At 39.9% G+C, this 24,595-nt stretch overlaps 2 protein-coding genes across 4 annotated transcripts; one reads left to right on the top strand and one right to left on the bottom strand.

The window, feature by feature from the left end:
• Window positions 1-4,398: 4,398 nt before the first annotated feature.
• Window positions 4,399-10,651, bottom strand: LOC117304467 (reticulon-4-interacting protein 1 homolog, mitochondrial-like). Of its 2 annotated transcripts, none has more exons than XM_033788947.1 (9): window positions 10,520-10,651; window positions 9,783-9,999; window positions 9,065-9,420; window positions 8,295-8,402; window positions 7,675-7,871; window positions 7,194-7,382; window positions 6,595-6,763; window positions 5,696-5,788; window positions 4,399-5,026 (listed from the first exon to the last, which is right to left on the bottom strand). In XM_033788947.1, the coding sequence occupies exons 2-9, from the start codon at window positions 9,874-9,876 to the stop codon at window positions 4,919-4,921; spliced, it is 1,314 nt and encodes a 437-aa protein (XP_033644838.1). In that variant the 5' UTR covers window positions 9,877-9,999; window positions 10,520-10,651; the 3' UTR covers window positions 4,399-4,918. The 2 variants fall into 2 exon arrangements, with proteins under 2 accessions (XP_033644838.1, XP_033644839.1); XM_033788948.1 differs by having other exon boundaries at window positions 9,783-9,918.
• A 1,266-nt stretch (window positions 10,652-11,917) lies between these two features.
• On the top strand, window positions 11,918-24,470 carry LOC117304722. 2 transcript variants are annotated; one of them, XM_033789325.1, is made up of 4 exons: window positions 11,918-12,010; window positions 20,291-20,392; window positions 20,864-20,968; window positions 22,211-24,470. In XM_033789325.1, the coding sequence occupies exons 2-4, from the start codon at window positions 20,323-20,325 to the stop codon at window positions 22,660-22,662; spliced, it is 627 nt and encodes a 208-aa protein (XP_033645216.1). In that variant the 5' UTR covers window positions 11,918-12,010; window positions 20,291-20,322; the 3' UTR covers window positions 22,663-24,470. The 2 variants fall into 2 exon arrangements, with proteins under 2 accessions (XP_033645216.1, XP_033645215.1); XM_033789324.1 differs by lacking the exon at window positions 11,918-12,010 and adding an exon at window positions 12,017-12,475.
• The last annotated feature ends 125 nt before the right edge of the window (window positions 24,471-24,595 follow it).

Genomic DNA, 24,595 nt, shown 5'->3' with positions numbered 1-24,595 from the left:
TTGGGCTAATAATCAATTTTAGACTTGGACCCATCTTGGGTCTCTCCTATTTGGGGGCGGAGCCTCATTTGCATAAAAAGGGGGGTCTTTGATATTAATATTGGGCAAAATCATACTTAGAATAAATTTTTTTTTGTTCTTTTGACCAGAAATATAAACTTGAAAATCATAATTATAAGTTAAAACATAAATTAGTAAAAAAAAATGCCCTTTTGTGGGCGGAGTTTCAATATTTCTAAAAGTGGGCGTTTTTAAAACAAAGTGTTATCTTTAGTGAACTATTACTGTTTTTTTAATTGTTTTTTTAAGCTGATTTATGTTATTCGAATAGAAATACTATAAAAGAATACATTTCTTCCATGAGTTTAAATAGTTTCTTTATTTATCCCCTCTTTTGTGGGCGGGGCCAGAGTAGTAAACGAGGGTTCGCTAAATTACACATGTGTAATACAGCCAAGAATGCACAAGCAGCCAACAATCTCATCAACAATACAGGAATAAAAGTATGTCCTGGGCCGGCAAAATCTGATACTCTGTCATAGAAATGACATCAGACATACATGTACTGTAAAATCGTCGGTTATGTATACTATGGCTATGGCAAACTCAAGCTCTCAAATCACGCCATTATACCCGCACAGTGTGATCTGGCACCATGCCATGCAGGCCAGAACAATAAGTAACATTTATATTAGCAGTTTTTTTTTTGCAATTTTGAGACAGGTTTGCAGTTAAACATATGGCGAAGAATCCACTCATACAGTGTAGTTATTCGGTTGGGATGTGTTGGAATGATCACTGAGCTGTAGCATACATGTCGGAATACTGAAATAGGTAACATGTACGGGGAAAAGGAAAAGTGGTGAGTTGGTATTTGATGAGGCCATTTAAGAGGCCAATGAAATCTACCAGTACGACCCAAGTTAATGGGGGTTTAGGAAACGTGCTGTGGATAGAGGGTCGATATCCATTGGTCAGGAAGAGTAGGAGCCAAATGTCACTTAGCTGGAGGCTAATGTTTTGAAGAAGGGTGTCCTACTGGTAACTGCAATGTCCTCTAATGCATTCGCGGTGCCAAGGCTTCTTGTTCTTCTTATCGTGTCCACACACACTATATATTGTGTTTCAGCCAGAACTGGACACAGTTCCTAGCAAGATCGTTGTACTCTGCAAGGTCCTCTGTTCTGTATTCCTGCTCCATAGTTTGTGGCTCTGTCTTACATATGCAGGTAACGTCTTCAGAGTCTAGATATCCCCACTTCTTGAGAGACACGTTGCACCGGCCAGTTGATGTTCCAAGTCTGTTGAGGGACTTCTATTCAGCCCAACCTGAGTCAGCATCAGGGGGGAGTTCTTCCGAAGCACGTATGTCCATGGATGTTCTAGGTGGAAGTTTACCAAGTCTCTCATGTCACATGGCAGTTCGAAGAGCCCCGGCTTCTGCACTTGGTTTGACTTTGTTGAGGAAGCTTTTCCTGGACCGAGTCTATTCTTAGCAGGTGTGTGGCTGAATGGAGGGATTCGCTCGTCGTCTGGCTATACCAGAAAGTTTGTACAGGCTATCAGTTGGTGTTGGTCTGCGGCATCCAGTGATGAGTCGGCATGTAGCATTGATGGCTGGATCAATCTTCTTAGCGTGGGTAGATCTTTCCCAGACTGGGCACACATACTCTGCAGATGAAAAACAAAGGGCTAAGGCTGTTGATCGAAGAGTGTCTGGGCTGGCACTCCATCTTGTTCCAGTAAGTTTGCTGACAATGTTGTTTCTTGCACAGACTTTGGCTTTGGTCTTCGCAACATGGGTCTTAAAGGAGAGGCAGCGGTCTAGGGTGACACCTAGATACACTGTATGGTCACAGTTTTCAAGAAGAGCCCCAGACCAGGAGACGTTCAGTTGGCATTTGGCTTCTCGATTACAAAGATAAAAGGCTGAATGAGAGTGATGAGCTCTGCAGCACTATAGTCAATTCGGTGGTCGGTTAAAGAATCCCTCGTTTTATGATGAAGTTTCTTGTGAGCGGAGGGTATATTGGCCTTATGCCTGCTTGATGGAACATACACGGAAGAAAGTGAGTAGTGGTATGTGGTTGACCTTGGGTATGGGAACATATAGTTAAGTTTGGGGCGGCTTGGTGGTGTTAATCTGGTTGAAACTGTAGCTGTCCATACCATTGCTGTGACCCTACAATTGCCTTTAAAACTCCTCTGCAGAAGGTGACTGTCAAAATTGGGACCAGAAACAATATGATCCACAATCTCACTGGTAAATTCTTGGTAGCAAATGCCGAAACACTTTGCTCATCGGTGCTATAGCTATCTGCCACTGGGGGCTGAGTATTGTGATCCAGTTTGGAGAAACTCTCAAGCCTACTCGATATTCAATTGAACAGCACCATGAGGACCATCGCTGGTGCTGTTAGCTGCACAAAGACTGATTGGCTACCAGTCCTGAGTAAGGCAAATTTCCCTATTCAGATGATCCAAAGAGAGTGTGCCATATCAGTGATGGTTCTCTAAAGCTAAAGCAGAAGAGCGGCGCACGCAGTGGCAAGGTCCAGACGGCACAAGTTCCTGATGAAAAAGGATCGCACCATCCAGTTCCCGGGGATAGACCTTCCCAATGGCAAAATGTACCTCCTGAACCGGTTCCGCACTATTAAACTCGTCACTCCAACTAGCCAATTCTCTTCACTCTGACTCAATTAATCAACTGCAGAGACAGCAAAGGTCAGTCGCACCGATCTCCTGTGTCCACGTCCTATAGAGCTTTGTGGTCGATTTCACTAGGCCAGGCAGTTGTTTACCCCAAGATGATCTTGGACGGCCTCTGGATATTTTCCAGCCAGGAGCTGGTGCTAGGCCTCCCCTGGAGTTGCTGGCGATGCAAAGAGCGTTTTTAGCTGGGGTGTTGTCAGCCAGGCGAGCGACATGACAAAAGAAAGCAGAACGGCGGCATTGAATCACTCAGACTGGCAAACCCACAACTCCAACAAAGGCTATCCTGTCCTATATACTGAACACCATAGACACAAGTTTTAGGAACCTTGAACAAGAGGGTGTGTTTAGATGCTAGGGTAATGAAAGAAGAACTGGTGTACAACGGTCAATGTTGGTTATTTTTCATTGGAAACTGTGGTGGAGGGTGTTGTCTTGTTTCTTTGTGGTGGGGATCAGGCATAGACAGCTATTGCCAGACTGCCCTTGTCCCATGGTGAACACGGTGAACTTGATGCTTGGGTGTTGCTGGTTGAGGTATCTGTATAGCATTTTGGGGGCTGATGGGTAGAGTCGGGCCACATCATCAGTTCGAATGAGCTCTTGTGGGAATTTGGAGAGGCAAAAACTGTATAAGAATACTCAACATTAAGGCATCACTGCTGGTTCGATTTGTTTAGCACCCAACCAATCGTTTACTCTCAAGAGGGAGCGAAGAAGTGCTGTGAGTAAATTGTAAACGCTGTTACTGCAAACAACTATGTAGTGCATACTGAAAATGTAGAAATATTGTAATTAAATGTCTATACATGTATTTACACGGTTTTGCATGTATCAGTACAACAATCAAGGGGCTAGAATAGCATGTTTTATTTTATCCCCACTTTAACAAAATGTGACTGCCCCCACAAAAGGGGCAGGAATAAAGACAGTTATTAATTTTTAAATAATTATTTTACTGTTATTATGTGTTTTAGTCTAGAAGCTAAAAGAATGAGCAGAGAAAAGCAAATTTAGTCAAAATTAACATATTACATTTTTTACCCCCCACTTTCTTAAAAATACGACTCCGCCCACTAAGGGGCAGAATTCAAGACAGTTATTAGTTTTTAAATAATTGTTAAACTGTTATTATGTATTTTAGTCTAACAAAAATGAGCAGAGAAAAGCAAATTTTGTCAAAATTAACATTATTACATTTTTTACCCCCTTCTTTCTTAAAAATACGACTCCGCCCACAAAATGGGCAGAATTCAAGACAGTTATTAATTTTCAAATAATTATTGAACTGTTATCATGTATTTTAGTCTAAAAAAATTAGCAGAATTGTTTTTCAAATAGTCAAAACTGACATATTAAATTTGTTACCCCCCACTTTCTTAAAACGTAGCCCCACCCCTAAAATGGGTGAGATCCAAGATGGGTCCAAGTCTTAAAATGATCTTTAGGGTGTATATAACAACTGCAGGAAGTTTCATGCTTTTACCACAAAGTGCACAATTTGTACACATATGGGCCTTAGCAGCTGGACTATTGGTGCCAAACAGTCTCACGTTAGTTTGACTGTGCCACCGCTAGGTTGGGTTAGAGGACTTTCTCTGTAATCCTCGAACCTGGTGGTTGTTTTGTGTGTGGTGGATGATTAAAGTTTTACAAACGGCGCCCTCTATCATGCCGGTATTACCGGTGGTATGCATGGCACAAGTTATAGGAAATTATAGTCGAGTGATAAGGAACCACATCGTCTTTCACCAAGTCTAAGTGAAATTTAAGGTCTTGGTCCATATGGAACAAATTCTGTGCAATCTTCAAGGGCTGATAAAACAATGGAACAAATAAAAAATAACCCTTCTAACAAAAGACAAACATTTCTAAAAAATCACTTGATAAAGTCACAGTCCTGAGTTGTACATGTATTCGAGTCCTTTATTTCAACATAAAATTTCATCAAAAGCTTGTTAATAGGAACTTGACAAAGGAATTACTCAAATCTGTTGAGCTTTGTAAAAATGCCAGGAAAAATATTGCATGGATTCAACTCGAATAGTGTGGACCGTGAGCCTTTACACTTCTCCGTCGTTCAAATCAGGTCACAGGTTGAGATGTACAAGTAGACTTTCTTATGAATAAAGTCGCAGCCAGAACACAATTAGTGAAAATAGTCTCTTGTTCAACTTTTCTACCTTGTGAAATTAGGTTAAGGTTATTCAAATGTGACGACCGTTTTCCCCTTCGTTGGGCCAGTCTCTACATGTCGAAATGCTTTTTTGGCTTCCTCCACTTTGTACACTTGGTCTATAACCGGTTTTATCTGAAAAACACAAAAAGAGATGTTGTTAAAAACATGATTGAAGTGTTATGAAGAAAAAGCAGAAATTCAGTAAGGAATCTTTAGTTATTTTGAGTGTTTTGTTGTTGATTAGTTTTAGAGAAATCTAGAGAAATAAATTATTCTGAAATGTTAATTCAAGAAAAATTGCATGAAGAGGCCCCCCATACAATACTTAGTGTTACACGCATACAATACTTATTGTTATTTCAAACATGACTGATTTTTACCCTTTCCTTTTAGAATGTGATGAAATTTTCACAGGCTCATTACAAAAAAATAATGAATGGGAGTTAATTTACTCTTCCACTGACCAATCACGTACTTTCATTTTTAGTATAGTATGCAGAGAAGGTTGGTGCAATTGAAGGTAAAAACAAAGTTCTCCCTCGTCATTACATAACCATTCGTGAGAATTTCTTAAATCTTTGGGGGAATATGCCAGTAAGTTATTGATTAAACAGACCTGCTACTTTATGGAGGCAACGATGGCGATTACCTCCATGCCCCCTGGTCATTGCCCTGGTGCCCTTGCAATGCTCCAGTAGAAACTTACAATTTCCTCATAGGGTGCCCTTTACCAAGGAGAACATGCCTTGGTGCCCTTGCCCTTTTGAAAACAAAAGCATACAGGTCTATCTTTGTGCTTACCTTCTTTGCCTCGACATATTTTGTTATTCTGTCAAGGATCTTCCCTTCAGGTAGAGTAAAACCCCATCGAAAGTCACATCTGTTGGCCCAAGACTGACAAACAGAAAAAATATTATTATTATATTTCTAGACTTTGGCTTCTGACTCGGACTGGCACCCCGAACAAAGTAGAGTGACCGCCAACATGTACATAGGATTTGAACTGCCTCTAGCTAAGCAACTGCGCAATCTCGGTGGTTAAGTTGGTATGACATTGCTGTAGAATAGGAGACTTTCCAACGCTAGGTGGCAGCAGACATACCGGGTAAATTTCCATTGTTTACGTAGTTCTGAACATGCGCATAATTCTGAGAACAATGGATTTACCCGGTAAGTCTGCTGCCCTCTATCGTCCCAGAAAGTCTCCCATTGCAAAGGTCATGGGTTCGAATCCCACCCGAGTGATATGCCTCAACTTTTTTGTTTCAATTTTTAATAGATCTACTATGTCTAGACTAAGACAAAGAGAAGGCCTCCATATCATGGTGGACATTGTGTTGGTTGCCCCCCGTCTTGGCCTATATGTCCCTCAAACTTGAAGTCCGTCTTCCAAGCATACATGCCCCTGGCAATATAAGAATTTGCTTAACTATTAAAGATGCAAGTTCAATATTTGAATGACAGAAACTAATAATTGATTTCAGTAGGATTTGAAACTTTGCATGGTGGGAGTCAAGTATAATTAGGCGAGGTTTGAAATAACACCTGGTGTAAATCTCTTTTGAGTAGTGTTGTCAACTACAGGTTTTTTAGGAGCCAGCACAAATCAAAAGAGAGAATTTCATATGGTGTTACAGTAAACCTCACTCGATGATTTCATTTCAAAAGTAACTTTATATTACGTGAACTTTTTGCCTCACCTGTTTCATTTTCGAGAAGTTGGTCAAAAAAGCTCCGACCATCACTCCATACTTATCAGCGTTTTCAAGGGAAGGGGACACCATGCTGACAAAGAAACTCTTTTTATCACACAGTTTAAAACATGCCTGCCGAACTGAAGGACCTACGGTGTCAATTATTACGTCAAACCTTAGGATAAAAATCATAAAATATTCCTTTAGATTAAACATACACATATTGGATGTACATGTATTTGACTTTAAGTACAGTGTCGCAGAATATAATTGAAAGCGATACGAATTTTGATGTCACAAAGTCGCATTGAATAATTCAAAAGAGTGGAGATGTGTTCAACTTCTGTGAAACATTCACATCGAAAACTGCCCTGTGATGTAAAAATTTGCTTCATATTCGCAGGAAGTATGAACCAGGCTTTAGTGTCCCATCCGAAGGACAAAGCAATTATGGGAAAGTGTCTTGCTAAAGGACAGACAGACCTGTCATGACCGGGACTCGAACCCACACTCTGCTGATCAGAAACACCAGAGCTTGAGTCCGGTGCTCTTATCCATGACACAAGATTTCCCCAAAGCTTAACAGAGATAAATCCTTAACTCACTTTGGTTTGTCGATAAGAGAAGTCTCTAAATCAACCTCTGAGATGTTGATGACATAATCTGCTCCAAGATCACTAAGAAGTTTCACTCCATGTGCGTCTTGACAAGTGGCTGTCACATGACCTCCCCATGCCTTGATGAGCTGAGTTGCAAATGTTCCGACCCCTCCTGTGCCGCCAGTAATTAAAACCCTGCAGACAAGAACCCAATTTAATAAAGCTGTTAATACAGAAAATACTGCTTAGCAAACGATTCTTTGCTGAGCAACAAAATGAATCAGGCACCATAAGCAACACTGTGTTAGCGCTTTATTTTACATTTAACACCGAGCCCCCATTAACTTGTGAGTCAATTAATGACACCCCATGACAATAAGGTTTTAATAGAGTTTATGTTTTTTTAAATATTTGTACTTTCTTAGGTTAAAGGGCCCCTGTAAATTTTTTAAATATTTGACTATTTGTGAAAATGTTTCCAACCAACCTTTGTTGTTTAGTTCTCTTTGATCCAATGACAGCAGTGAGAACCAATGAGCACCAGACACAAGTTCCCACATTAGGCAATGCTGCAGCTTCCTCATGGCTGATGTTTCTTGGCTTCTTAGAGAGAAATTCCTCCGTTACGACAATGTAGTCACCCATACTGCCTTCACGATGGTAGAATGGTAGAGTGGCCCACACCTGGGTTCAAACAATCCTGATTAGGTCACATTTCAAGAATTCATTCACAAAGAATCAAAAATGACATAAATAAAAAGAAGTTGTTATTAAGGAAGGAAAATACAAAAAACTGTATGCAGAGCAAAAGTGACAATGGTGACATTGTGAAGGGATCGATCCATTTAAGAAGCTCGTAAGCAATGGTCCCTTATTTACATGCATGAGAACTAAAAGTAGTGTAGAGTGAACAATGGAGGTCCACATTTGCTAAGCCCAGATAACTTTTGCTTAGCCTAAAATGAGTTATCAGTCAATATATCTTGTACAGAGAATTTGTACGGTTTTCTGTTGTTTTTTTTAGCCTAGCATTCTCTTAGTGCTTTTTGTTCAACTAATTTTTGACTCTGGTCTTGTAAAATAAATTTAATTATTATATTTTCTTACTTCATCTCCCACTTTGAACTTTGTGACCTTTGACCCAACACGCTCCACTACTCCTGAAAAATCTCTTCCAAGAATAATGGGAAACTCCCTGCCACCTCCTGCAGGCATCTAGATTGGAAACAAATGTTAAATCTTTACAAATTCAATAAATAAATACAAATATTTTCAAGATGTCACAAGCAATGAAAAACATATGATGCCTTGATGGCTTTGAAAACAACAGACGGCTTCTTTGACTTGCTTCTCTGACTGGCATCCCCAAACAAAGATATTGCCAAAACTAGGGAGACTGACAATGTTTATAGGGCAGGATAGCTCAGCTCTATGGCACATTAATCACGACATTTGGGGTTCAAATCCCACTCTGGTTAATTTTTCTTAGTTCAACCCAAACCATAATTATTTTGGAAAAGTTTCCGCATGGCGCCACCACTTTTTCATTCGATATGAAATAATATAGTATCTAATTTACCTCAATGAGATATCCCTTTTTGTAAAAATGAGTGAAAAGTTGGTGGCGCCATACGGAAAGTTATCCATTATTTTTTTCCTAAGATCATTTCAAGAAGAAACGGTACAACAATTTTCATTTGATGAACCAATTTTGTATATGGTTTATGCAACTTGCTCATGTTTCTTGGAGGGAACTCAACTTGGAAGGGGGGGGGGGGGGGGTTCAGGCTGTGTGCTGCCTCCCTTCACAGTTGAAACAATGAAGTACAACTCCAAAACCCATTATTTTGAGACCCTAACTTGATGTCAAAACTTACTCCTTTCATAGACCTCATGCTATTGCAAAGTTCCTGTCCAATCCCTGTGCTGATCTTTATGTCGAGAGGGTTAACGGAAGCTGCATGAACTCGTACTAACACCTCATCAACGTAAGTAACCTCAGGACGAGCTACCTCGTTACTCACACTGATGCTGTCTTCACCATAGCTCTGTATTATGACGCCTCGCATACACCTCTTTGGAGGCAATGGGGTTGAGGTTTGAGGTTGGGCTGTAGAGGGAGGCGATGTCTTTTCAATTTCTCTTGGTGGTTTTTGTCTGTGTTCCATGAAATCCCTGATGAATGTGACCACTGATAGAATTGTGAACAAAGCTGAGACACTGGTTTTATTTACTGTTAGGGAAAACAAAAATAAATAAATATTTTTGATCAGCATTGTTTAAATGTTTTTTCTTTTTCTTTATACAAAAATTAAATTGTATCAAATTATGAAAGTAAAACAATTCCTACAGGTTGTTGGTCTGAATTAAATTTAATAATAAATCAAGTCAAGTATAACCCTTCCATTGGCAGTGAAAATAAAATCATGCAGCAGTCTTCAAACAGTTTTACTCCAAATGTTTGATGAATTGCCTGTGGCAATTGGCATTAAATTAATTTCCCTCAATTCCCATGGTTTTTTACACCAAAACAACATTGATCTACTGTTGGACAATTGGAATCGATTTGAAGAAATACAAAATTATTATACGCACCTGGGAATTCACTTAGAACGAGTGATGTTTCTGTTGGTACGAGCACATAAGACGTCACCGCAGCCACAAGAAAGATGAACGGTACAGTCCACATGATTTCCCCCACCAGAGTCTTCCTCCAGTCGCGGTGATTTTTCTGTACCTCCGAAATTAAATCTTGGTAGTGAGCTCTCCTTCGGTAGACTAATGAGGAGGTTTGCTTTACACACACTAGATACTACATATACATGTAATTCGGTTAACAAAAGGGAACGATATTTTGAGGCATTCCCACGTAGTAATTTGTGATTTTTGTTTAGCCTTCATTCAATGAAATTGTTAAACCCACTGTACTGTGAAAGAACATGCACTTTGTTGTGGGGACGGGCAAACAAATGTGCACGTAGACCCTCACATACTATATAGGCTCATTCGCGACCTTTCCCTTACCCGCGTTTTTCCACAACTTATTCCTCCATGCTTGTTCCTTCCCTTTTTATTGTACCATTGAATTGAGCATAGAGCTAGGAGCAAGAACAACTTATATGATGGTTTGTTACATGTGATAATTGAATTGAATTAATTTTCGAATTTGAACTGAAAAGAAGGCATAACTATAGTTGCGATAATCGTAACCCTCCATCCTCCCGACCGTCGGGAGGATGGAGGGTTACGATTATCGCAACTAGCATAACTATTGTTTACATAATGTGAATGAATGAGTAGTAAAAACTTTAAGCGTTTCTAAATGGTCTTACCTCATGAAACACCTGTCACCTAATTAATAGTGCGACAGTTATTTTGTAGCGTAATTCTCAACAGAACAAAATTAGCTAAGGAATCTAAAAGCACATCGGTACACACATCGAGTATGCGGCGCTGTTTCAGTATCACGCTATTCTGTACAACCCCACCGCTCAGTATGTACAACCACAACACGTTGGTCGTCTCAGTAACCTTTGGACCCCGGGGAATAAAGAGGTCATTATGACCGTGTGAACTTTGTTTACAATAAGTGTGACCTTGTACATTCTTTGAGTATTCTGGCAGGCACAATAATGGGGTATTTGAGATGAGTATTTTAGTTTTGAGATGTGCCCCCTTTCATCTTATCATGGAGGTAATATCAAAAGTTGATAAGAATTAGACAGTGCAATCTCCATAAAATATAAGATTTTACGCTTTCTTCCATTGAGCTGTGTACAAATCGTGCCTGCAGGAAGTCCAGGCTCTGTGGCTCTTCAATATTTTAGTAACATTAAAAATAATATCCTCAAGAAACAATTCGGTGAGGTTTCATTTCTTTACTGCTCGGCAGTATCATTTCTGCACAAATCTTTCTTCAGCTGGTCAGAAAAAGCGAGTTAAGCAGACCAAGGTCACCATGATGATGCGGACGTAGATGCGGGTGCAGGAAGACTTTTCTTGGGAAAGTTCAGAGAACGAAGAAATACTTCGCAAATCAGTTAATGCTGAAAATAGTCATTTCCCATCCAGTGATATCAACGTTTATCCTCTCATACACTAGGGAAATGTGTAAAAACGCACAAGTGAATTTTAAGATTAATTTGTGTGATCAAACTTATAAATAACAGCTTGGGTCAATTATGGCTCAGTTGCCCAGATCAAAGCAGGCCTGTGGCTATACATGGGATTATGAACACTCACTCAATTATTGCACGCATGCACCATTGATTTGGGACAGAGGGCGCGTTTGTGTGTGGTTACTGGATGAGAGTTCATAATACCATGTAAAGCAGCCAACCTCTTTAAATTCTAAGAAACAGCAATGCTTCGGATTGACAGATCATGACCCAACAAACTTCAGTGTGTATTCTCTGTATGTTTTCCCGTAATCATGTCACATCCCGGAATTTGGTTTAGCAAAAGCTGGATAAAACCCTTTGGTAGTTTTGGGTTAACACACACATGAAAGTAAAAAAAAAAAAAAAAATCGACCACTATAAATTCATTGATCTTGTTATACCTCGGTAACAAACTGTTAAGTTTTATTGGTCGAGAACATTATTGCATGAAATAGCGCCCTCTTGTTGAGTAACCTCCGCCATTAGCCCATAACGATCAAAGTTGGGGTGCGTGATACCTATGTGTGGCGCTACGTGACTGTGGAGGAATAACCGCGATCTCAGACTTGGAACCAAGTCTAGCCTTGACGCAGTATATGAACGCAGTCACTGTGCATCATTTTGCCGATACCGATAACAAAGAAGCATAGACGGTACTCAGAGGTATTACCGGTATTAAACATTCTGCTTAAATAAATTATCTGAAGTCTTGTGTATTGGGGTTTTCAAGTATAAAAAATACATACGCCGTTAACATCTTCTCGTTGTATAAATTGTTTTATGTTGTCCCTGACATGAACAACGATTTGGTTGTCAGGGTCCTTCTGGGTACCGTCCAAGAAAGGCAGATGGCTGATGAAGTCAGACGATAAAAACATGGACAGTGTATTAGTCACGTTGTTGATGCAGTGAGCTTTGAGCACATCGGAGTGAGACAAGAAGCGGGAAGTGGGAAGATGAGGAAAATACTCTGCTGATGGAATATATTTCTATAATATATGCCGAACACTTTAAGATCCCAATTGTAAGATGATGCGTTGCTAGTGTGATTATTAGGAGACGAGGCTTTACTTCATTGCAAAGGATTTGGCGGGTTTTTAGCAGAGGACTTACCATGGTTTTTCACAGGTAGGTTTCTTTGTGATTTTTCATTGCTGTGTGATTTTCTTGTACCTGAAGCAAAGTGCATGCCAAGACTCATCGTTAACGGTACGTGATAAGTGTTTAGTGTGCGTTCACAGGTTACTTGGCCTATTAAGTCTTTACTATTCAAAAGTAGAAATACATTTTTTATTTAACAGTTTGGAATTGAAATGGTCATACAGAACAAGACATGAAACATTGAGTTTTTTTTTGTTTTGTTTAGGTAGCCCGAGTATTAAAAGTCTTTTACTCTTCGTTTTATGCGACGGTGAAAGTCTTTCCATGCCATAGAGATATTTTGTGGATGGAACACAAAAATAAGATTTAAGTTATTCAGAGCTAATTCCTCTAAATGAAAAAAGCTCCTAATGTATACTTAACTCTGTAGCCGGCGAGAAACACAGTTAAGTGGTACATCAACTAATTAAGGAAACTGCTGTTTGACGGCATTTTTGATAGTTTTGCCTTTGCCAGTGCAAGGTGCCGTTAGTGAGCCCTCATGGCTCAGCTGTATACAGCAGAATTCTGGACCAATTTATAGAGCTGCTTAAGCTGAAAATATTGCTTAACAATTGTCAGCAGAAATGAGCATGGTACCAACCACAAATTGTACACTGTGGCATGGTAGTTTGGCTGGTAACCTTATTTTGGTAAGCATAATTTCGTTGTGCTTAATAGTCTGTAAGGGCTTATGTCCCATGGAGTTAAGTGTTTTAACATGGCTCGATGAGCGAATAATTTGGCGACAAGCAGAACCATGAGATTGCACAACAAAATTATGCTCACCAGAATAAGGTTACCAGCCAAAATACTACGTCTCATGTCACCGGTATGTTGCTCATTATTGCTTAGCAGTGATTTTATTATAATTTTATTTTTGCTTAAGCAACTCTATGACATTGGGCCCCGGTCTTGTCATATCGATCGAGAGACGATGTTTTTTTTCTCTGAGGTGAAAATTGGTTGCGAAAACGGTTTCATTATTTTGGTTGACCAGGTTCTGTTCATCCACAATCTGAATTGTCGACGCTCTGTGACTCTTGTGACACATTTAAATTAGCATAAACTTATGAGAAGGGGTGTGCCGATTTGGTATTTGTTATGTCCTGAAGAAAAAAATCACCAACAGTTTTTTTTGTCTTTACGTCGAGATAATGGGGAGTTTGAGTACGTAGAATTAGAACAGTAAATTGCACAACGCACGAAACTAAAAAAAAAAAAAAAGGGGGACAAAAAAGATAAAATAACATAAACTAAATAAACAAGGAATCGAACATTTCGGGATCGCCTTCTCGATCACACCAATGTCTAAAGTGGTTTTTGTTTTGGGTTAGTAAACCAATGGATAATTCAATTAAGATAATTTTGTTTTGATTTCAAGTAACGGAAATTTTGTTTAAGGTACTGACCATCCTTTTATTCGTAACACAATTTATTAACACAACAAAAAGCACGTCACGAAATGCAGGGGAGTCCGTCACTGAAGTTTAATTTCAGTTCACAGAATGTTTCGAAATGTTAAATTAATTATGTATTTCCCCCAAGAATGTCTGATATTCGTTCTTTTGACAGGTGTTTCAATCTTCTGCTTAGGGCTACTTTCATTTCTAGATGTCACATCCAACTTCAGGCCTCGACAAATTTACACTAGACCATAGGCCCGAGCAGCGGGTGCTCGCTCTAAAAAAATTCAAATGTTCAGCGTAAAGACATAATTTTTTCTTGGCAAAAACGTTGGTCACTCAAACTTTTTGAGCTTTGTGATCTTGTGGATTTTCACCCTAAATTTGAGCTCTGCAAACTATTCTCACAATAAGTTTTTTTTCTAAATAGACGGCTCTGGCAACATTTTTATAACAACCTTTATCACAGACATGAGTTTTAATTGTCGTGTGTGAACACACCACCGACACCTGTTATAAATAGAGCCCCTGTGGCCAATATTAAACTCCTTTTAAATTGATATATTTTTTGCATTGCAAATCAGGTTACTGAGTCAGTTCATTGAGGACATTCATCAAGTCAATAAGTCAAGAATTTCTTTCACCATCACCCCCTGTTTCTTATCCCCGAGGATCTTAAAACCTTGTATGTTATTCCTCAGAGTGGTTTCCACTCGGAGCAAACTTAACCTCAGAATCCAGCGTCCCCCCCCCCCCATCCTCTCTCAATTCTCCCTTGAGCTAGACCCACTAGCATTTCGTATCGTTTGGCCATTTCTCAATAATTTGGTGACTCATCACACAAATCGGTTGCCATGGTTCTTGGTACGGATGAAAACCTCGGGAAAAAAGAAGAGAGAGAAAAATTAACCCAGCATCTCCAATGGATCATGGTTAGAATGAGTCATACAAAGATTGATGGGTAGTTGTCATCATTGTGCAAGCCCCTTCTGTCTCACATTGTGCAATCCAGTCATGTTTTTTTTTTTTTTAATAAGATGTATAGGGCCGGGTATAACACTAATGTTGACACTATCACTCGTATCTGGCTTATTTATACCCTCACACAGATGTGTAGCACTGTTTGCCAGTGATTTTTACCCATACAGAACGCAGGAAAGAGTAAGTTTTACTTAAGACGTATCGGTTTGGTAAATGGAATCATTCACAAGAAAGTGTTGTGAAACCCACGTGAACATGAAGCATGGGATTAAAAACACAACCCACGTGTGAGTGTCCGATCCAATGAGGAATTCAAATGGCTGTGAATATGAACAAATACGTGCATAATAATAGGCCCAAGGGATAACTTTTATTACCTCCTTCCATGCATGTTTCATGTTTTTATCCGGCTTATTGCCTCTCTTCAAGTTGTGAAATTTACAGACGATTTGTATTTTGCATGTCATCATTCATATGCACGAGGTACACTCAATAATACCCCCTTGACTCTACATAACCCGCGGGCCGCCGGAAGCCTAATCGTAAAATTGACAGCACAACAACTTTATCCACTCCGGGGAGAGTTCGAAATGAATTCTCACAGGGCATAGACGAACCATCGTCTTGAAGATGCAATCCCTAAAGATAAAGAACCATCCTAAAGATGCAACCCACGACAATGAGTGGAAATACAAAGTCATATCTTAAATAATATTCATAGGAATTTTTGCAAAATGCGCCTTGTTGTAAATTACGTTGCCAACGAGTCATTTAATCTTGAATATTTAATCTTGACATTGGCAAAGCAATAAACTATAAGTGTTTGGACGGGCCTGTATGCTTCGTTTCTGAAAGGGCAAGGGCACCAAGGCATTTTCTCATTGGTAAAGGGGCACTCGATGAGGAAATTGTAAATATCTACTGGAGCATTTCAAGTGCACCAAGGCAATGACAAGGGGCATGGACGCAATCACATTCGTTGCCTCCATGAAGTATCAGGCCTTTTAAAAGGGTGATAAGAAGCTGTGAAGAATCATCTTGGCGATGCTATCCTAAGACGTTGAGTGCGAATCTTATCATCGGGTTGTTGATCCGTTATTTAAGATACGTAATGGTTGATGTTTCCCCCAAACAGCTTCCCGTCTCTAGATTATAAACCAAGCTCCCTCTAAAATTGGACATCACAACAACCTCAGACCGAAATCTCCAAGGGCCTGGAAGAAAGGGGAACAAACTCCTGGAAGGAATGATCTGAGACTGTGAAGATGTGAAAGTACATTGTGCTGTAAACTATTGTGTCTACGCTCCCCTAACAATAAGGAGCATCCGTCCTTCTCAAATCAGTGTAAACTAAATCGAGGCTGAGTTTGAAAGAGAGGCTATGACTAGAATCGTTAGTTTACGGTTAGCAGTGATTATGAAACAGAAATGTCTGCTCAATTCTTCATGAAATATCGGGCCTAGTTTCACAGAGATGCGTTCTACGTCTGCAAGGGATAAATTGATAGGGTCCCTTTAAAGGCACTGGCAATTATTGGTCATTATTCAAAATAATTGTGAAAGATCTCAGGCCTAAGGTTTTGTATACATCTGAAAGCACACCAAGTGCCACAAGAGCGTATTTTTCTTTCATTATTCTCTAGCAACTTCGATGACAATGAGTCCAAATTTTCACAGGTTTGTTATTTTATGCATTTTATGTTGGGATACACCAAGTGAGAATACTGGTCTATGACAATTACACAAGGTGTTCAGTGCCTTTAAGAACACTGCCCTTGCTTGAACCTGCCAATGGTAGAATGAAGCAAGGAGGTTGAGTTCACGGAATGGGATCGAACGACTCTCAAGTCCTTGGAATATTCAAGGAGGAACTATGAGTAATGTCGAGTAATGCTGCATTACTGACGAACAATATTCTAGTCACAGTATCGAAGGGAGTGTCTTACAGAGGATGAGGCACCTTTTAGAGCTGATGTTTATCATTTTTACACATTTCTGTTAATGAAATCAAGGATGCCTCGTGAAGTTAGTCAGTGTAGCTCACAAGCCTGAGAAAACCGTTAAACAAGGGTGCTTGCTATGCAAACCAGAAACACCGATGGTTAACCCCTATTCTTCAACGATAAGTGTTCGCATAGCAATTCCCTGTACACGGCAACTATATACGTCTGATAATGTTCCATTCAAATTAGGAAAGTATCTTGCTCTAACATTCAAGTGCAACGGCCGGGACTTGAACCCACACTCCACTGATCAGAAACACCAGGCTGGCTACGATGCTCTAAAACTAACCGCTCGGTCATGAGCGTCACATTCGAGTTTTTACTATTGGTGGGTAATGACGGTAACCGATAGTCTGGTGCTATGTCGTCATTCAGGAATACCAATGTTGTCCAGGGAAACCTGACCAGTATGGCGCTCAAAATGTTTGTAAGACCACACTACACATCCTATAAATCCTATAAATCCTGAAATATTGAACACTGTTCAGTAAATCTCAGAAGAGTAAACAGCAAAGAAAGGGTCACTTCTTACGGCCGTCAAAACACAGCCCTTGCAATATAAGAGTCCATTAAAATCTACGCCTAGTTGTCTAGCATTGCTCATGATGCACATGGATGTGGTATCTTCTGTAGTGTGAACAGCCTTGAAATTGGACTCCACATCAACATGATTTGCCTATAATACCGATGATGCTACTCTGTAGTTGTTTTCACAGCTTCGTCTCTCCTTTGCTGTAATGTGTAGGCTCATTCTCGCTTGCATCACAGCTCACTATAGTGCCTATGTGTCTTGTTCATTTTCTTACAATGCAGCTTTATTCGTATTAATCTATTCACAAGAACTGTATGCTCTGACCAAAGTCAAAGGAATAAAACATAATATAAATGTTTAAAGAATAAATACCGGCGCCGTGCTCTCAAGTACGAGGCCCGATAATAGAGCTGCTTTAAGCAGAGTCCCATTTTTCTCAGAATGATGTCATCGGATGTTTTGGATGTTGATAAATTTTGTCCGGAATGTTATTGAGAACAATAACATCAATTAAAATGTGAGGGAAGAAACTTGTAATAGTCCTCCACTCATAATTATGAGGACTCTATTTGGAAAAAGAGTAAATCAAAAAATGGGACTTGGCAAATGGGTCCGATTTCATTGTGCTCTGCGTAAGCACACACAATGAGTGATACACAACAAAAACATACATAACAGCACTTATAAAGCACATTGTGTCTGACAATAATGCAATTCAAGGGCACCGGTTTGCAAAGTCAAAGTCAAAGGGTGATTTAAAATGCTGATTTGAAGAGATGAGTTTGAGCTGTCGTTTGAAACTTGATAGGTTATTCTATGTCTTGGGTCAAGCGGCAGTTAATTCCAAAGATGAGGCGCAATGTTATAGGGGGGAGCTCTGTCTCCATAGCGAGGCTGGCTACATGTGGAGTGTGAGCTTGACATAAGCGTGTTTCCCTAATTCCGTAAGCACCGATTCTTTACTTACGGTAAGCAGAGCCATAGAATTGGGACCAGGTGACGCATTGAAGGTTCGGTGTAGTTTGCCGACATGTCGAGCGACGCTTTTGTAAAGTAGGCTAATTTTAAATCAGTCAATTGCGTCTGACCACTTTCGCTTAAATGTCTCTTCACTTAACTCGAAGGGTAATTGAGTATAAGATGACGAGATGGAACAATGTCTGATAGAATAAATTAGCATCCTTGGGAAGCGCTATTCACGAGCGATGTACGGTACGGCTTTTTTTGGTTTATGGCCACAGATCGTTTTCATATAATATATGAAAACGATCTGTGGACATATTATGTCGCGGCGTTTCTTTGGAAAAATCTTCCTGTGCATATTCGCCAGACTAGTTCTTTACAATGTTTTAAGTCTCTGTTGAAAGTTCATTTTGTTTGAAGCTGCTTTTTTTTAATCTGCTTATTAATTTTGTAATTGTATCTTTTTCTCAGTATATAATTTCATTGTTCTCTATGCGCTTAGAGGCTTTTTGTATTAGGCGCTTTACAAAATGTCTTTATTATTACTATTATTATAATTATGGGACATTGCTGATAAACATGTTTATATGCTAAGCATGATCACAACAGATACTCTTAATTGTTCTGGAATGTTCCCCCATTTTCCCTGTATTCTCCTGTTTCAATATATTTCCATCAATTACGTTACCAAAATCTTTCCCATTACGCCATGTTTGTTTAAGGGTGGCTGTCAAATGAAATCGCTCGAGGCAACATTCATCAAGAGGATCAGTAATGGACTGTCACTGAAAATGAAGACACAAAACAACAGACCTTCCATGTTTAAAAAATAAAATATCTCTCCATAAGGAGACCATTAATTGCAGACATAGCTATAAGCACAAAGAGAGCACAATCATGATCACCACGAGGCAAGCGAGTCTCAGACACGTACTAGCTTCATGAGCCCCCCCCCCCTTAATTTATCACAGCTCACGGGGAGACACTCCTCTTAATTCACGCTCTTTTATTTCTGGCTGTTTCTTATTTCTCTAGAAGACAGTCAGAGCACACTGATCGAAACGTCGAGTTGAAACCAATTATAACCTCACGTAGAGATTATCATTACACGCGTAACCGCGAATCTTATATTTCATTGAGCTTCTTTAACAGAAAACTGCTTAAGAGTTCTCTGCTTAGCAGAATCGCACACGTGATATGATATTTTGGCTTAGGTTAGTAAGCCTCATTTTTGTGTGCTTAGCTACCCTTTGTGCTGAAGCCATCTCTTATGAAATTGGGCCCTGGTTGAACACATTGACATCTGAGATGAAATCGAAACTCAATACGAAAGTTGCCTTTGAAACTCGCTCTTCCTTGTAGGTGTACTCTGCCTAAGTGTACTAACATTACCCCCCCCCCCTCCATCAATATATGCATACTTTCAGCTGGATGGCTTAATCAACCATTTTAATTCCTTTAAAACTCTCACCGTTAATGGTGACATTGGTTTTAAGCGTCGGTGATGAAGCGAAATCTGCTCTCCTCCGTCCCATAATTTCATTCTGCTTGAGAGAGCCATTTATGTCCCCGTGTCAGAATTAGAGCACACATTGAGAACATTCTTAATGAAAGCCTTCAGAGGATCGGGGGGGGGGGGGGGAGAATAAAAAGAGGGTGGTTTTTAATGAATTTTCTTTTTACCAAGTAGTGTATAGGGCCTATGTTAGGAAATAGTATAGGTTATAGCCTGACGTTTCGAGTGTTTCTCGAAAGCTAAATGCAACGCAAGACACATAAACGGGCAAGCTGGTGTAACAAAAAGCGATCAAGTGAAAATACATGAAAATTAAGAGGGGAGAGAGAGGCAGGAAGCACTTAGATTTTTCTTTTGTAAAATTACTCCTAATTATAAACATTATCATCTTTCTCGTCATAGAATGCATTAGTTTTTGAAGCTCAACCGACAGAATGGCGCCCTCTACTCGTGTGCTGGTTCTACTTTTTGTCCTGGTTTTGGTTTTTCACCTCACGGAGTCGAGTGAGTATAACAAACAATCTTCCGCTCTCAATATAATTATTATAATTTTCCTGATAAAAAACAACACTTGGATACATCCTCACGACTGTTTTGTGTATTCTGAAAACTCCGGATAGGAATTGATACAGATTTATTGTTTTTATGACAAGCATAAACATGTTAAGTGTGAAGATTTGTTATCTCACTTCATTTAAATAAACCACTGATAATTTATTTCGTATATTAGGCTATCGAACTCAAGTTCGACTATAAACTATTGTTTGTTTTATTGTTGTTGGTAAAATCTCTGAAAAACTGCAGTTACTCGAACATGTTTAGAGAAAAGACACCACAGGCGAATCACTGGGGTGGGATTCGAACCCATGACCTTTGCATTGCTAGAGCTGATGGTAAACCACAAAATGACGGGGACTGTGACGCCCGATGTATTTGATTTTTAGTAAACCCAATCCTCGTCTTCGTTTTGAACAGGATCTCATCAGAAACTAACCCGATCATCAAGACGCAGTCTAACAAGACGCACAACAAGGCGTGTCACGTCTTATAACAGTAACACAGGATACCCTGCGAGAGGAGGTAAAACAATGGGGCGTGGCCGTAGGGTTGGAAGACGGGTGGGGGTACCACGTCTTATAACAGTAACACAGGATACCCTGCAAGAGGAGGTAAAACAATGGGGGCGTGGCCGTAGGGTTGAAGGACGGGTGGGGTACCACGTCTTATAACAGTAACACAGGATACCTGCAAGAGGAGGTAAAACAATGGGGCGTGGCCGTAGGGTTGGAAGACGGGTGGGGGTACCACGTCTTATAACAGTAACACGGGATACCCTGCAAGAGGAGGTAAAACAATGGGGGCGTGGGGTTGGAAGACGGGCGGGGTACCACGTCTTATAACAGTATAACACAGGATACCCTTCAAGATGAGGTAAAACAACGGGGGCGTGGCGGTAGGGGGTTGGATAGGTGTATAAAACCACCAATGTAGATTATAATTCGATCGTCGATATAGTCCAGCTTCTGTTCAACTTGGAGAATAACTTGGCCATAAACAGCTAACATTTGCAGAAAATAAGCGCATAAAGACAAAAACAAGTTATTGAATAGTGAAAATGAGTTGAATTAGTAGCAGCAGCTACCCTTGAAGATGAGTATTATTATTTGATTTCATTAAAGACGGTGGACACTATTGGTAATATTGTCGAAGACTAGTCTTCACAGTTGGTGTATCTCAACATATGCATAAAATAACAAACCTGTGAAAATTTGAGCTCAATCGGTCGTCGAAGTTGCGAGATAATAATGAAAGAAAAAACACCCTTGTCATACGAAGTTGTGTGCTTTCTGATGCTTGATTTCGAGACCCTCAAATTCTAAACTTGAGGTCTCGAAATCAAATTCGTGGAAAATCACTTCTTTTCACAAAAACTACATTACTTCAAAGGGAGCCGTTTCTCACAATGTTTTATACTATCAACCTCTCCCTATTACTCGTCACCAAGAAAGGTTTTATGCTAATTATTTTTAGTTATTACCAGTAGTGTCCACTGCCTTTAAGCTTGGTAATGGTAGGCGTGTTTTATGCGGTGGTGTATTATGTTCTACATGAGTGCAAATAGTTTTGGGGAATTGACCCCCCCCCCCTTTTTGATGTGGAATGGTCCAGTTTAGGTTATTAATGAATTCGACTCCCTAGGTCATTCCACTTTGAAGAAATGGCTGAATTTGTACTCCATCTCAATTGGGGACCCCGTATAAAAGAGGAAGCGATATGTTGACACGGCGTCTTAATGACTTTATTTCTTTCTGATCTCTTTAGGATTCTTTTGGTGGCACATCGTTCTGATTATTCTCGGTATAGTCTTAGTCTTCGCCCTTATGTACTGCTGCGTACGTCAATGTATGAACCGGGAGCCTGAATCCGATACTCCAGGTATTCACACTACAAGGGACCAGATACAACTCCGGGATCACAAAACAGTCAATCATTTCCCAAACCACTACTCGGCACCGCAGAATGGATACGCTTCGGACGGTGGCTTCAACCACCCACCGGTGGATGCGATGTACCCACCACGCGTGGTCAACTCGTCATACCCTCCCTCATGTGACGTCATGTACACGCCTTCTTCGTCTCCTGCACCGCCCTCTTACGGTAACGTTATAGGGTTTCACAAGGAGATGATCGATGAGGGCGCTATTGATGTTCAACGACCTGACCAATGGGAGGACGATGTTAACTTTAAAAGGAAAGACTTTGGTGTGATTTAACCAAGACCAAAAAGAGACCCGTCTCACGCAAAGAAGTAATGCTAATTTCAAAGCGAGTAATCGAGGCTGCTATGAACTGAAATTTGGTTGTTATTCAACAATGTATAAGTGCTATATGATTGTTAGACTTGATTTCAAGTCTGAGATCGCGGTTATTCCTCTGCACCAACACCCATGAAAAACGCCCCCTTATTATTAGCTATCACGCGCCCCAACTCGCAATCTCAACTCGTGATCGTAGGCTAATACAGAGGTTAATCTCACAAGAAGGCGCTAGTTGATGCAATAATGTATTGGCTATCGGGTAGACTAAAAGCCACGATCGCAGACTTGAAACCAAGTCTATTGTCTGATCGTCCGTTTCTTCGTATTCCAAGCACATTGCTCGTAATTGTTGGAAGATACACCAACAAAATGGCCAAGCAAGAATTATGGAGCTTCTTTCCTGGAGGGCCGATCTCGTTATCTCGATAAGTACAACGGCACTTCTGGGACTCCGTATGTTGCAAAAAAGAATCGTGGCGAACTGTATCCGAGCATGTTCGATATCTTTAACGACATTTTGAAAAAAACAAAACCTCGCAAATCCACACTATATGTTTTTTATTTAATATTAGAAGTATTATTATAGAGTAACTGCTTTTGTGATTATAGTGAAGTAGCATACTGGTTGTCTTCGACAGGCCTACCCAAATAGTCAACAAGAACATCAATGGAGGATGAGCATGGGACTTGGTGTTCCGTACAGCTGGAAAGTTTCTTTCTTATAGTTTTACACGTACTTTTCCGTAATGTTTTTCATTGTGCTAAAGGTGTATTTCTTATCAAGACTTATAAATTATTTTGTAAATTGAAGACACTAAGTGTAAATGCTGCGTGTTTTTGTACTGCTTTGCTATATCAGAGTAGATTATTGATTATTGAGCTCCTAAGACAATTAAAGACTTCCTTGCATATTAAATGGATGGCGATTTAATTGTTTTGGGCAATAGTGTACTATTTGTGTTTGCATTTAGAATGACAAATTAAGATCGGCAGTCACATTTGGCTACGAGTGTTAGTCTTCTTTTTGGATAAAAAGATAAGAAAAAAAAGGTTTAATTATTTAATTTGATTGACTAAGCCCCCGCCTGTTGTTGGCCTTAGCAGGGGTGTGGGGTTGGTACGAGCGTGACAGTTTCGGAAGGGTGTGTGCCCTTGCAGTTGCCTTATTACCCAGTCAGCAGCCCCCTCCGTCACTCACACTTTTAATCGGCTCTCACCCGTCTCAGGTATTGCTGTTTTATTGTAATGAGGGATGTTATTCAAGATGACCAAAATAACACTGAAAGGTAGCAATTGAGTAGCTAAGAATTTGTTTTTCATTTGGTAAGACTTTGCTCTATAACTGCAAAGGTCGTGGGTTCGAATCCCACCCGTATGCCTGTGATTTTTTTTTTTACAGAGCTCGGGAAAAAATGAGTACACACTGCTTGCACACATCAGTGTGAATGGGTAAACCAAAATGAATTTGTGAAGGATTTTGTGAGGGATTTTGTGTTTTTTTACGACTTATAACTGATTTTCTACTGTCCCGGTCGGACGGCCTGCAATTGATTAGTAATGATGTGTTATAAAAAGAACAAAAATACACATTAATGTTTAATAGCTGTTGATAAAGAGCAGTGTGATCATTTCGCAAGTAACTGAGTTATTAATTATGGTTTGAACTCTTGTTAGGAAAGGTTTCATGACTTCTGGGTAATTGTGATAAATTAATTCAGCACCAGTGCATAATTCTTATAAATAAAAACAAAATGAGCACAAATAACAGATAATGTTTAAGACGTGAGTACTTCTTGAAACGAAACGACCCGCAGTCCCAATTTCATAGAACTGCTCACAAGAGTAAACATTTGCTGAGCACAACAAATTTATGCTTACCAGAATTATG

This window comes from Asterias rubens, chromosome 21 (genome assembly GCF_902459465.1).
Source record: "Asterias rubens chromosome 21, eAstRub1.3, whole genome shotgun sequence".
Classification (NCBI taxonomy): Eukaryota; Metazoa; Echinodermata; class Asteroidea; order Forcipulatida; family Asteriidae; genus Asterias; species Asterias rubens.
Note: the sequence above shows the minus strand (reverse complement) of the source record. Positions and strands in the feature narration are given on the sequence as shown.